At 32.9% G+C, this 15524-nt stretch overlaps 2 protein-coding genes across 2 annotated transcripts; one reads left to right on the top strand and one right to left on the bottom strand.

Moving 5' to 3' along the window:
• Positions 1-10936: 10936 nt before the first annotated feature.
• LOC108989836 (probable galacturonosyltransferase-like 9) lies at positions 10937-13103 on the top strand. The gene has a single exon (XM_018963597.2). The coding sequence runs from the start codon at positions 11287-11289 to the stop codon at positions 12430-12432; it is 1146 nt and encodes a 381-aa protein (XP_018819142.1). The 5' UTR covers positions 10937-11286; the 3' UTR covers positions 12433-13103.
• Positions 13104-13617: 514 nt separating this feature from the next.
• Positions 13618-14649, bottom strand: LOC108989834 (germin-like protein subfamily 1 member 1). The gene has a single exon (XM_018963596.2). It carries the CDS (start codon positions 14593-14595, stop codon positions 13921-13923), a length of 675 nt encoding a protein of 224 aa, XP_018819141.1. The 5' UTR covers positions 14596-14649; the 3' UTR covers positions 13618-13920.
• Between the last annotated feature and the right edge of the window lie 875 nt (positions 14650-15524).

The following is a 15524-nucleotide window of genomic DNA, read 5'->3' as shown; positions in this document are numbered from 1 at the left end:
GTCACAATGGATCGTCTAAAAAACAACAATGGATTTATGAGAGCTAATAGGACATGGAGGTCTATGTTACTTAGTAAGAGGACAAACATAACAAGGAGCATTTGTATTAAAATTGTAACTGTCTTTTACAATAGGATCCTCAATCAAGCTAAGTCTAGAATTGGATATGTGGCCTAGGCGATAGTGCCAATGGTCACTATCATTCTTATTGTTCTTAACAGCAAAGGAAAATAAAGTTGTAGTGGAAGATATATTAGACAGGACATTAACCATAACATTAGGAGAAACAGTGGTGGTTAACAGGTGATACAAGCTACACTTTAGTTCACCCATCCCAATCGTGGTCCAAGTAGAAAGGTCCTAAATAAAGCAAGCATTAGTCAAGAAAATTAGGCAACAAGTTTGTGTTTCAGTGAGTCTTTTAACAGAGATCAAATTGAAAAAAAAAGGGAACACACAAAACATTTGTGAGTGTAAGTTTTTTCAGTAATCTTGACAGTGCCTAAGTGAGTAACAGGCATACAACCACCATTGGGCAACTTGACTCAATATGAAACATATGCAGTGATTGAAGTAAAACGGGAGTGATTACAGATATGATCTGTAGCACTCAAATCAATAATCCAAGGAGCATCACTAGAAAAAATGGATTTATGTGTGAGGGAGGAGTGAGTGAGGGGCATACCAGACATCTTGGAAGATTTAGGAATGGTGGCACTGTTTCTCAGAATGGCTTGAGCCTGGTTTACTGAAGGGAAAACAGTGGGGGGATCCTTATGCTGGAGTAAATTCATGAGCTGCTGGTACTGCTCCTTAGTGAAATTGATTGTGTCCTCACGAGGTTCCTCCTGACAAGAATCACTTGATAAACTAGTCCGATTGGCAGAAAAAACTTATCCCTTTTCTTTAAGCATTTTGTGTCCTGAGGGGTATCCATGAAGTTTGTAGCACTTCTCAGCTACATGATCAGTCATGTTACAATGGGTACAGGTGGGAGCTTGGGCATTACCAGCCTTAAAAAGTTTTCCAGTGAGTGACTGGCAATGGGTACAATATGGCCTATTCCTTTTCTGATATGGTTTGGTGTTGGTATTGAAGGATGAATAAGGAGTTTTGGCAGCCAAGGCCATTGAGTCAGGAGATGGAGAATATGTGGTGAGGAGGTTGTGTTGTTCTTGCTGATGGATTAAATAGAAAACTTTGTTGACAGTAGGGAGAGGCTCAATAAGCATGATCTGGTCTCTAGAGTTAGCATATTGGTCATTCAAGCCCATAAGGAACTGTATAACACAATCACGTTGGTATCTATCATTTAAGACACTAAGTTGTCCACAAGTGTAGATAGGAACAGGATCATAGATGGCAATTTCATCCCACAAAGTTTTAAGGTTGTCCTAGTAGGTACTTACAGAGTCATGATTCTGCTTCAGGTTCGACAAGTTTCTTTTCAACTAGAATATTCTAGGGCCATTCTGTTGAGTGAAACAATCTTTAAGTTCTTCCCAAATGACTCGTGCATCATCAGCAAAAACCACACTGGACTTTATATCAGAACTCATTGAGTTTTGGATCCAGGATACTAGCATGTCATTGCACCTCTCCCACATATAAAAAAGAAGGTCATCCATGTTGGTTGGTTTGGAAATGCTTCCACTGATGAATCCCAACTTGTTCCTTGCTCTAAGTGCTCTACACATTGCTTGAGACCAAGTAGCATAGTTATCTGTTGTAAGGAGGCCAGCAACAAGAACAATGGCAGTGTTGTCACTATTTTCAATTCGATAAGGATTATTTGGGTTTGAAAGGTTTAGGTAAGGTGTGTTTGTATTGGGATTTGGTTCTTCTGTGAAATTTCCTTCCATGGTGAATCCGAGGGAATAAAATCAAGAGCAGGTGTAAGCCTTGCTCTGATACCATGTAAGAAGGTATAAAATTAGAAGGAAACAAAAACAAAACAAAGAAAAAGGGAGAAAAAAGTTCTCTGCTTGTATTCAGTATGCTAAATTCCTCACTTCCTCTATACATTTCCATCACTATATATTATGCACACTACTTGCCAAAAGAAGAAACTTGTACTGCTACACACTCCACTACAGTACGCAGCACTGCACTGCACTGCACGACTTTGTACAGCTATGCACTAGTTGATAGAGAATAAAAAAATACAAAACATTCTTATCATAACACAAAACGACATGTAGTAACTTAAGGTGACAACGACATGTAGCTTCACTGGGCAATATCCTTCACTTTGTTTTTTTTTTTTTTTCTTTTCATGTACTTTTTTTCCAAATCCATTTCTATTTTCATATGTTTTTGGATTTTAGTTTTTTTCCAGCTCATTTGGTTATTTTTTTCTTTCTTGGTTCTATTTCCACCGTCAACCCTGTTTTACCTTTTCGTTCTTGAAGTTCTATTGGTTATTTGAGATTTTTTTTCGTTTCTTTTAGTGGTCCTTGAGCTTTATCAATTCACTGCTAATGAAAATAAACACACAAGCATAATAAGTTCCTTCCTCTCTAAGGTAGTGTCGACTTGAATGTTCCTTCATAACACTTTTTTTTTTTTCTTTTGGTTGTCCTTTCTTTTGATTAATTGTTGTTGCAACTTCAATGTTGTGGATTATGGATTTGGGTTGTTCGGGGAGATTACAAAGAGGGGCTTTGAGCCGGATATGGTGATAGTCAGTACTTTGGTTAAGGGTTTGTGTAATGATGGTAGGGTTCATTGTGCGCTTCAACTGTTTGATAAATTGTGTGAGTTGAGACTTGGAGAAAGTATGATCATATATGGAGCTCTTATAGATAGATTTTGTAAAATGCACGAGATTGGTCCAACTTTGGAGATGCATAGAAGGATGGTGAAGGGAAAGTGCAAAGTGCAATGTGAATGTGCTAACTTATGGCATGATCATCGATGCTCTGATGGGTGTATATTGAAGGATTTTGTACATGTTGTTTGAACACACGACATGAATTCTTTTTTTTTTTTTTTTGTATTTTCTTTATGGTATATGAATTGAAAGAGCTTTGGTTAGAATCACCTTATTTTCAAGAATTTTCCCCATGTCCTAGAGTGAAGTTAATTGGCTGAATTTTTATCTCATCACGATTTCTGCTATCCTCTTAAAAAAAATCTTAACTCTTTTGTTTTTTGTGGCACATTTGGCCCTTTTTGTCTACCAATAAAAGCAAACCACTCTACCAAATAAATTAAAGCATGAGCACTACAACCCATAGAACAGCATGAATAATTACAAAGAAGATTAAAAAAGCATGCAGCACCTTTACAATATAACATATTCTCCCTCACTGCTAAATGATTAAAATATGAACAACTTCAGTAACAATTTGTCTTAGTCATGGAGTCCACATGAACATGAACCTAGTAAATGAGATCAAATACATCTTTCATTTTTCACCCCATTAGTCCAGGGAAAATCAAATTTCCCACTTTATATTTCAAGCAATCACATAAACCATTGAAAACCCATTGATCAAATAAGTATGGAAATAACTCACATTCTTATCTACTGGATTTCATACTAAAATCCAGTCAACATTGTATTTTTCTCAATGTATGGAAATATATATATATATATATATATATATATATATTGTGTGTGTGTTGGAAAGATATGACTATTGAAACAATATATTCGTTGAAAAAATATGATCGTTGTAAAAAAAATCGTTAAAAAATTATATCCATTAAAATAAATAAATATTCTAATCATAATTATAATTAAAATAAATAAAAATTTTAAAATCAATATTTTAATAAAATAATAATAAATTTAAAGAATTTGTTATTTGATATTATTAAAAAATAATTAGATAAATTTTAAAAAAATATTTTTCTAGTCAAAATTTAGCTAGCTAGACTACTCCCGGTGCTCTAAGAGAAAGAGAAAGAGGCTTGGGGCTGGAGCCTGGATGGATGCTAAGACGAAATTTACACCCTCTAATAAATTTGTGACATGTATGATTTATTAACAAGTAAAAAATAAAAATAATTGTGGGTTATCAAATCCCTAACCTTCTCCCCGCTCTCTCTGTTCCTCTCCCCTCTCTCTCTCTCTCTCTGAAGGTCTAGTTTTGCGCCCACCCTCTGTCTCTCTCTCTCTCTCTCTCTCTCTCTCCCCTCTCAAGCTCTCGCTTTCTCTCACTCACCTCTCAGGTGAGGGCTCAGAAAAAATCTCAAACTTGCCTTCTTTCTCGTGATCTTACAATGTGGCCAAGATTGCTTTTCATTCTGTTGGTTGTTGAAGCCTGAACTCAGGTCTGTTGATTGGACATGGCCATTGGCATCTATGTCCAACTTGTGCCTTTCCGATGAGGTGTCCAGGATTTTAATAATTCCTTTGTTATTATAGTTTTTTTTTTTTTAAATCAATTTGCTTACTGTGAGATAATACGAGAATCACAGCATCAATTTCACAACAACGACGATCACAACGTCAAGTTAGAGCACTCTCATTGGAATAGTTAAATTAAAGTACATTTTTTATGAATATAAGATGAATTTAACTTTTAGTTATTTCATTTATATAAATCTCTACATTGGAATAGTCATTTTTTCATTATATGACAATAAAATAATATAAGATGAATTTAATTTTGACTATTCACATCAAATCTCCAAATTGAATTATCTATTTATTCATTATATAGTAATAAGTAATTAATAATTTTGAAAATTTTTTAATTTTTTTAATTATGAATTTATTTTATTTTTTCATATTTTATTATTTATAATATTATATATTAATTTGTAATTGTATTCTAATTATATTTTTTCAATTGTCATTTAAAATGGAGAGAGAAATAATTAATATTAAAAGGAAAGAGAAAGAAATAATATAAAAATGATTTGATGAATGAATAGTATCTTGCAAATTTAAAAATTAGTTTAGATATTACTGTAACTATATTTCAAATATTTGGAATATAACTAATTTAATGTGAGTAATTTATCCACTTAATAGCTAAATTCTCATTGAATTTAACTTAGATTTAGCTAAATCCAATGAGAATGCTTTTAAGAAAGCTACAACAACATGAGGGGTGAGAAAAAGTGAGAGCTTGAGGAGAGAGAGGGAGACAAATTCTTCAGTTGGCTTGAGGAGAGAGAAGAAAGAAAGAAAGAGACGGGAGTTTACCATCAGTCGGTTCTATTTTTCTCTTGTAGGAAGTATACGTGTCACAATATTACTGAATGGTGTAAATTTTCCCTTAACACTGCACCCAGTTTGAATTTTTCTCCTCTGGAAATACTTTTTTACAGTAAAGTGTTTCGCCATTTCTTTGCGAACTATATTGATAAATAAGTAAAACTAAATAAATATTTTTTTAGGATGTTTTATGAAAAATTTTAGACATAAATTTTATATTTTATACACCACTTAAAAATATATAATTTTATTTATTTATTCTCATATTTTATAAAATATGAGTGCGAGGCTTTTATATATCACTTCTCGTGTTTTACACCTATCAAGGGAAGCCACTGAAATTGGTCATCAAATGTATAAATTTTTTTTCAACTCTTTAAATATTTTTTTTTAAAAAAATATAAATTTATTAAAAAATACTTCATTAACCATTAAATAAAAATAAAATTAGATAGAAAATATCTATGAATATTATTGGTGTAAGTAGTGTTTTTTTTTTTTAATTATTTGATTTTACATCACAATGACAAAAGATGACGAAAGGTGTAATTTCGTAGAAACTAACATGAAAGCAGACCATAATCTTATTCCACAGGTAAGTTGACCATAATCTTATTGAAGAATTTCAATGTTATTGATCCTTTAGGAATTGATTGGAACATAATTATTTTTATAGATATTTTCAGATTTTATTATTATTAATAAATAATTCACTATTATTTATAAATTATTTATTATTATTTATAAATAATTTAAAATATTTTAACATCCGGACGAATTCGAGAATATGGGGTCAACATATTCCTCTAGCTGGCTCCATAGCTCTTCCTCCACCGCCACCTGGGATCAACATCTTTCTTCAGGGTGCTCTTTGTGTGGGTGGGGCCTCCTGATGCAGAGAATATGGTTCCCACTTTCCCCGCCCATTAAAAGCAAACCAGATGGCAATATGCATAGGAAGAGAACTGTCGCCATATTCACTTTCGCAACCTGCATTTATATCTTTTTATTTAAAGTATAGGATTATCTTTTATAGAGCGTAAAGTATAGAATAATAAATAATAATTAATAAAAAGAAAATTAATATAAAATAATTTTATTTATTATTTTTTTACATCACACATCATATATTATATTTTTTTTAATTTTTTTTTAATTTTTCTTATAAGATGTATAGATGATAAATAAAATAATTCGATTAATTTAATAAAAATAAAATAAAATTAATAAAAAAATAATTTTAAAATATATAATATAAAAGAATGAGTAGCATTATTTTTATAAATGGTGGGTCCATTCTTTCGTCCTCCTAAAATAGGATTGTTAACACGTGGACAAGCAACACCGTCAAGATTCTGCTTTTTGCACCTCCATTTCCTCGTCGGTTGTGCGCTTTGTTTTTGGCATTTCCGGCAAGAGTATCCTATGCAGATTAGCACATTATTAACGCCCACTTTACTTACTTTAATTATTATTACTTCACGCATCATCTAGAATCTCTCATTTTACCATACTTTATAAGTTTTTTTTCCGAAAAATGACGAATTACCTGCCCTCAAATTACCTACTCCCACATGTTCATTTCCTCAGAACTCAAGTCATTTTGGATTACGTTTAGATCTTGAGATAATTTTAAATAATTTATGAATAAAAGTGAATTATTTATAAATAATAATATACTTACCAAATATGATGCATTTAGATATTAAGATGATATGTAAATAATAATATTTTATAAATCTCAATAAAATATGTTTAAATGAGCCTAATTTGTTTTCGTAAATAATATAAGATAAATTGAAAATTAAATAAAATATTATTAGAATATATTTTTTTAATATTATTTTTATTTTAAACATTAAAAAAGTTGAATTGTTTAATTTATTTTATACGAGAATTTAATAAAATTGTAATAATTAAATGAGATGAATTGAGAAATTTTTTAAAAATAAAAAAGATCAGATATATATTTGAATATATGAAATAAATTATAATGAATTTTAGTTTTTCATAAAAAGTTAAAAAAAAATAATGAGTTAAATTAATAATTAATTTGAGATAAATTAATATAATTTCATCTTCCAAACACAATCTTACGTGTTCTTACGAAACACACATTCTCATCACCTTCATATTAGGAAAATGTACAGAAATGCATGGGTGCATTTCATCGGTCTCCCATCGTCGGTGTTAATTTATTAAAAGTCGGTTGGTGCACATAATTTAAGTGCACCAACTCCAGTCTATTACTTCCAAATTTCTCACCTTTATTCCATCATCGCATGATAGAGAAGAAAATTATGTAAAGAATACTGTTACGTACGGTTATTTCTTATGTATTTTATTAATTAATCAAATTAATTATTTTATATTAAAAAAATAATACAATTAATCATATTAATAGACTGTATAAAAAATATACAAAAATAACTGCACGTCAAATTTCTTATAAGTCTTCCAGTTTTTGTGGAAGTTTTTACGGCTGAACTTATTCAGTCAAACCCGCGTTATGAGCATGGAAAAAACTGCCCATTTATTTTCCTCGTGTTCTTTTCTAACACTAACGTAGTAGTAACGTTGCCACTTGCTTTTACACCTATAAAGCAACGTCTGTCCGCTTTCTTATTAGAAAGTCAGTGGGGGAGACAGAGATATATATGATTGAATTAGTGATTCTAATCCCTTTTTTCTACATCAATGATTATACATACAAAGAGTAGAAAAAAATGAAAAAGCAATTAAAATATCCAATGATTACATGATAAAGTAATGTTATATATAATTTTGACGTGTATAATATAATGCATACTCTCTTTAAAAAATAATTTATTATTAAATAAATAAATTTTTCTTATAAATTTTAAATTTATTTTTTTAAAAAAAAAAATTTGAAGATACTACACATTTCAAAATTACAAATATGAAATAGTAATGCTATGTACAATCGTGAAGTACATAAGTATCGTGCAGTCGTTTTGAAAAAGAATGAAATATATTATTAAAAAATTAATTTTCTTTTCATGTGGATCTCCTATGTATTCATTTTTTTTAAATTATTATACGATACTTACACATTCATAATTATAATTATCATTTCTCAATATGAAAATATTACTATCATTTCTCAATATGAAAATATTACATATATTGATTGTTGGAGACGGAAAGGGCACTCCATTGCAAGCATAGCGATTAGCGTCCAAGGGATTGATTTCTTTCCCTTTTTTTTTTTTTTTTTTTTTTTTTTTTTAAGTTTTTGATCTTTCGGAGCAACCAAGTTACCAAACCCACTATGATTTCTTGCTTCTGCGTATACTTCAACTCAAAGTTCTTTTTACCGACTGCTAATCATACTTCTTATTATTAGGAATCGATAAATGGATAATCGCCTGAATATTTTTAGATTAGAGTTAATTATATGAATACTAAATTTAAATTAAATGATTTATTAATGTGGATTATAGAACTAACTCAATAAAAAATATTTTATATGGTCAATGATAATAAATTAGATGAAAGTTATATTATTAATTTATATAATTATTATATAATTAGCTAATTGATATTATATATTAATTAATTGATAGAATATTAACAAGTGTTAATAACATATTTAAAATTTTATATTGTTAATGGTGATAGGTTAGATAAAAATTATATAATAAATTGTACAATTATTATATAAATAATATATATAAAATATATTTTTTATTTTTATTTTTCATTGGGTCTGGCCCGATCCTCTAAAACATAGACCAAGATCGATCGGTCTCATTCTTGATTCAGTCCGGTCTAGACCAAAACGATCTATCCAATTGATTTCTTTGGTTCAGATCGACCGTTTATCACAAATAGCCAAAACTCCTGTAACTAGACAGATTGGAATAGTTATAAGTGGCTCATTTCTAAAATCTCTATAGTCTATATTATTTTATTTTTAGAATGATTGAATTTGTTGGGACCATGTGATCATTAAGATTCTGTTAGAGATAATTTTATTTTATCTTATTATTATAATTTTTTTAAATTTTTATATAAAATATAATAAATAATTTAATTTTTTTAAATTTTTAAATAATAATAATATATTAATATTAAAAAATAATATTTTATTTAATTTATTTAAAATCATTTTATCTCATTTAAGTATTCAAACCAATCCTAAATTATGATATTTGGTATTTTGTAATTGTTTTATAAATATATAATATTTTAACTTTAAAAAATAAAGAGAATGGAGCAACGACGTGACCACGTGGGGGGAAGAGAAGGTGGAGGGTCAGAGCAGACAGATCGCAGCCGTAAGGAATCAATCGCAATTAGCAACACAGCTGGCATTTCATTTTAAATGGCGCTTCCACTTTTGCCCCTCGCCCATGCACATGCTCCCCATACCCGTCCCCTCCTCATCTCTTTCCTTTGAGAGTTTGTCTTCTAATTTTATTCCCGGTTTAAATCATATTTACTGATGTTATTTATTTTATTTTGAATAATTTTATATTTCAATTATTTAAGCGAAAAATGTAAAGAGTGCAATTTTTTTATAATTTTATTTTAAATAGAGAACAGCTTAATAAAATAATGATACTATTTTTTCTAAAATAATTATACATAGGTTATATGCCATAAATTTAGGCTACGTTTTGATGTTGATATGTAAATAATAATAAAAAATAAAAAATATAATAAAATATAATAAATAATTTATAAATAATAGTAAAGTAGTATGAGATGATCTCATTAACCAAACACATCCTTAGCCAACTCATTTGCCTTCTAAAAAATAAAATATTTTATTTATAAGAATTGTTATATTTATAAAGAGATTTAATAAAAATAAATTTATGAATTGAAATAACTTTAAATAATGCATTAGATTTATTTAAAAATAAAAATAATTTTATAATTTAATTTATAAATTTATTTTTATGATATATTTTTAGATTTAAAATATTTATCTTTATAAGCTAAGAATTATGAATTTACGAAGGAATTACTTGTTTGTTAGAGGGAGAGGAAAAAAAAAAGGTTCGGTCTACACCAGTACCGATCAAAATGCACTGAATAGTAAATATATTTTAAGAAGATTAATTTTACATATTATTCCTATACAAAACACTTATTTTAATTTTTTTATTATAATAAATATGTGATATATAGAAAGTAAGTAAAATAATTTAATTAGTTTAATAATAATAAAATAAAAAATAAAAAAATAATATTTTAAAATATATAAAATATATGATTTGAGATGATAAATAGTATCAAGAAAAAAATTAAGGATAGTGCTACTCCGAGGCTACAGAGAGAGTCACCGAATAAACAAAATTTTTTATCTTTTCTTTGTATTTGTTTAAACATTTTTTAAATCAATAAATATTTAAAAATATATATATATATATATATATATATATAAACTTATTAAAAAATACTTACTTAAAAAAATAAAAAATAAAAAACTAAATCGGTGGCATCGGTGACTAGCATTCGTGGGGATAAGCATGAGTACTGTTATGGGTACTCAAAAAATATCTTGAATTGAGTAATCTTTTTTTTTTATTATGTATTTTTTTAATTTTTATAAATATTTTTATAAAAAATAAAAAATTTATAATATCATTAAAAAAATATTTTTTTAATCTTTTGATTAAAAAAAAAAAAATCCCACATTTTTTGGGTCCCGAATTCGGGACCCAAAGCATTTCTCGGATAAGCATTTCTCTACTTCAGGAAAAGAAAGAAAAAAAAGCAAGTGAGAAAACTGAAATGACGACTGAGACAGTAAGCGAATCCCATACAAATAGCCTACAAATCTCCTTCCTCGAAGAGAGAATACAGTCCCTTCCCGTCTTCCTTCATCTCTGTCACGCGTTTAGAAGAAGGAAGAAAAAAACTTAGTAGCAGCGAGGGTGTTGGGCTTTTCTCCGATCTATCTCTCCATAGACATTTTGGGCAGATTCGCGTTTAGCATTGACCAGCCTTTGCCGTTCCAAATACTCTCCATAGTCGTCTCTTTCTTCTCCCTTTCCATTTCCCCTTCAATAAATGCATGATCTACCTCCTGTATATCATTCCCAAGAACCCCAAGAAAATCACCCAGAAAGTCCCCATAAATGATTCCTACCCGTTTCAGCGCCGCCGTTTTGCTATTTCTTTCGCTTCTGTTACCGTCCCTTTGCTTGGGCATCCGGTCGTTTCGGATTAGAGTGGTCGGCGGGGATGATGAGTTCGGAGTACCGTGGCTGCGATTTGCCGAAGCACCGGACTACCGTAACGGAGCGGACTGCCCCGTGTCGACCGACGGGGAATTCGGCTCCTCGTGCGACACGTCGCTCGTTCACATCGCGATGACTTTGGACTCGGAGTATCTACGAGGCTCCATGGCGGCTGTTCACTCGGTTTTGCGGCACGCTTCCTGCCCGGAGCACGTCTTCTTCCACTTCATTTCGGCCGAGTTCGACCCGGTGAGCCCCCGGGTACTCACCCAACTCGTGCGATCCACGTTCCCTTCCCTCAATTTTAAGGTCTACATATTCCGCGAGGACGCGGTGATCAACCTCATCTCCTCTTCGATTCGCCAAGCTCTCGAGAACCCGTTGAACTATGCCAGGAACTACCTGGGCGACATACTCGATCGCTGCGTCGAGCGGGTCATTTACCTTGACTCGGACGTGATCGTGGTTGACGACATTCGCAAGCTCTGGGACATCCCGCTCAGTGGGCACCGAGTCATCGGTGCGCCCGAGTACTGCCACGCGAACTTCACCAAGTACTTCACCGACTCGTTCTGGTCCGACCCCGTCCTCTCCCGCGTCTTCGCCTCCAGAAAACCGTGCTACTTCAACACGGGCGTGATGGTCATGGACCTGGAAAGGTGGAGAGAGGGGAACTACAGGAAGAGAATCGAGAACTGGATGGAATTGCAGAGGAAGAAGAGGATCTACGATCTGGGTTCGCTCCCGCCGTTCTTGCTAGTCTTTGGCGGGAACGTGGAGCCCGTTCATCACAGATGGAACCAGCACGGTCTCGGCGGCGACAATGTTAGGGGAAGCTGTCGGCCGCTGCACCCGGGACCGGTCAGTTTGCTGCACTGGAGTGGGAAAGGGAAGCCCTGGGTTCGACTCGATGCCAAGAAGCCTTGTACGCTTGATAGTCTTTGGGAGCCGTACGATCTTTACAGAGCAAACGTTCAGACGTTGGGGTCTTCATCTCCAACATCGTCTTCGACCTTGGTTGGGAATTCGGTTTATTTCTTATGACGATTCTTTGATGCATTGTTCAGTTTAATTCTTTGGTAGCTGTGTACGCTGTACAGATGGATGAGGACCTGAGGTTCTGTTGGTTTTCTTTTTTTTTTTTCTTTTTTTAAGTTCTACTTCGATTTATTTCTCGATTTCCATTTTTTGGATTCTAAATTCTTTAGAACGGTATTGGTGATTTGATTTCTTTGTACGTAAAATGTAATGGGGAATTTTAAGGAAAGGAAAAGAACAACTCTGTTTTTTTTTTTTTTTGAAAATAAACAACTCTGTTGTTCTTTGTTCTTTCATTCACTCAAGGTTCCAAACTATTCTAGGGTCCATAATTTATGATTTTGTGTTATTTTTTGACTTTGGCCGATGAGAATACTGACGGCATTGTGATGTGTTTCTGTCATTTACCTCTCTGTCTCAAGAACCAAAGTTGGTCTATGGGAAGAAGCAGGTTATGATTGAATTGATCACAGATTCACAGGGCTTCAAAGCCAACTACATGATGGGTTAGAAATAAGAAGGGAATCCAATGCTAGATACACAGCCCCTCTTTCCTTAGTATGTTCAAATTTAACCACTTTGGATACCCAGAAATTATGGCATGTGCATCCTTTGTTTTCTATTGCCTATTGGAAGTGTGTTCAAATTAAATTCATATGGACTGTTTTGTTGTGTGAAGTTGGGATAAAAAGTCAAGCTGTGCCTCTCTCTCTCTCTCTCTCTCACACACACACACACCAAGTTGCCTGTATATGCCCTAATCCTTCCTAGTTCCAATTTATATTGACTTGGCAAAAGAGGATGAGAATGAGAGGCCGAAGTAACAAAGACAATAACATACATGCTTGTAGATTCTAGACTTCTAATGGGCTGGACACGGTTGGAGCATTTTTACTTCATTTTCTTTTTTTTTCTTCCGTTTCAAAAGCATGAGTTTGAAATTCAATGTATGTCATTAACAACCTTGTGAATGCCATTGTTATGGAGCTATCTCAAACAAGTGTTGGTAGATTAAATTCGTGCATTGCTGAGGATTCCTGTGAAATTGGGTCACATGGGATCAGTTCTGCGAAAAAATAATTGACAAATTGCCATCCGATCACATGTCGCAACATTCATTTGCCTTAAAAAAATAACTCAAAAAATAGAAAAGTCACGATCCAGGGAACAAGATCCACAGGTGATGGATGATTACATCTACTACCTGAATTTTGTGTTGATAAAGATGGGGTAGCTTGAAATGTGAGACCTTCAATTTTAATAAAAAAGAGGTTAGCACTCAATAACCAAATTCACCTATCCAAGCCAAAGCATTCATTCCATTTGGTAATAATGGTTTAATTTTAGAACTATAGGATCACAATGAGACATTTGGGTAGTCCACTTTACACCCAAAAAAGGGGTTACCAATGGCCCCAAAACACACGCAATCATGAAATTCCAAGAACAAGTAATGGATGGTTCTTTGAGTCCTTATTGCAAATGCGAGCATAATCAACCTCCAAGGTTCCTGCGAATTTTGGTGACATCTGGTTTGCTGATTTGAAACGCCTTCTCCAACACTTCATCAGGAATTTCAGGTATTGATGTGAATGTGGCAAATGACGTCAGTTGGGCACCAGGATTCTGGCTATTAAGCCCGGACACGGCCACCGCCCGAGCTGTTGGGCTTCCATTGTAGAGATAGTGGATCAAACCTTTTGGAAACACGAAGGCATCACCGGCCCGTAATGCTCGCGTATATAGACGATTGGAAGTGTCCACAAAGCCCACATGAAGTAACCCCTCGAGGCAAATGGTCACTTCCGAAGCCCGCGGATGTGAGTGCGGCAAGACAATACCATCCACGGCTACGTCGATTCGGGCCAGGGTCAAGCCCTGGGTGTTGAGCCCAGGCAAATTAACGGTATTGGTCAGCGTGACATTAAACCCGAATTTGTTGCTGCCGGTATTACCAGGCTTGGATAGAACAGATGTGGCAAAGTGGGAAGATTCTGCTTTATCTGGGTTAATGCAGGGTGCACCATTGGTGAAGAAATATTGTGGGTTTTTGTTATCTGCAATACAGTAATCTTGAAGTGGATCCGGATCGGGTTTAGCCAGGCCCAATAGAAGAGCCAGTCCTAGGAATAATTGGAGCAAGATGGAACACTTGGTTTTCATTTGCATCGAAATAAACGCCAAACGGTTTTTCAATTTTGGGGGAGAGTTTGGAATATATGAACTTTTAAGGAGGAAAGACTAGTGAGATGGTATTTATACGAAATGATGGAGAGTGATGCTTAGCAAACTTTAAGATCTATGTTGGAAAGGAGATTGAGTAGCTTAGGAGCATTAGAGTCTAAAGAAAGAAAAATGCAAAGGCAAGTTAAAGACACAAGTTGATAAAATTGATTGGTTCGGACCTACAAGAAAATGTCGGTTTTCTTACCCCCAAAAACATTTTTTTATTTATTTAAAAAAAAAATGTCGTTTTCAGATTTACCATCATAAACCCAATCAAATCAGCCACAATGTTTGAATGAATCTTCTTTGACCAGAATGAGAAAACTGTGTTTTATGGAAAATGATCAGGAGAATGTATGTAAATCTTACAGATTTTTGAACTAATAGTCAAATCCAATGGATCAGACAAAAAATGTAGCTGGTGGCAAGTTTCAGGAGGGGAAAATGGTCATCATTTAAGATGGTTATAATGATAATCACACTGATGTACTTGGTCATTTCATCAGAGAAAGGAAAGGGACAGATGAACCCCGAGACCCAGACTGAGTTCTTATTTAATGGGAACTTTGATCATCTTTCTGTTTTTATTTTCCTTTTTCTTTTCCATTTTTTTTTTATAAGCAAGGTTGATATATTATAATTAAACGATGCATAAATATATGAGTAAGGGGTAGAAAGACTCTAACAAACAACCTTTCTTAACTAATGCAACATTATATATACATAAAAAAACATAAATGGACACTGGAAACAAATAAATATTTCCTACCCTTCAACGCTAAGAGGGAGCTGTATAAAGTGACGATTTTTATACAATTCTAGAGTGAGATTGTAATTCCATGACCATAGGCTATGATGATTGTAGTGATTAC

Source organism: Juglans regia, chromosome 16 (genome assembly GCF_001411555.2).
Source record: "Juglans regia cultivar Chandler chromosome 16, Walnut 2.0, whole genome shotgun sequence".
In the NCBI taxonomy this organism is placed as follows: Eukaryota; Viridiplantae; Streptophyta; class Magnoliopsida; order Fagales; family Juglandaceae; genus Juglans; species Juglans regia.
This window is presented reverse-complemented; position numbering and strand designations above follow the sequence as displayed.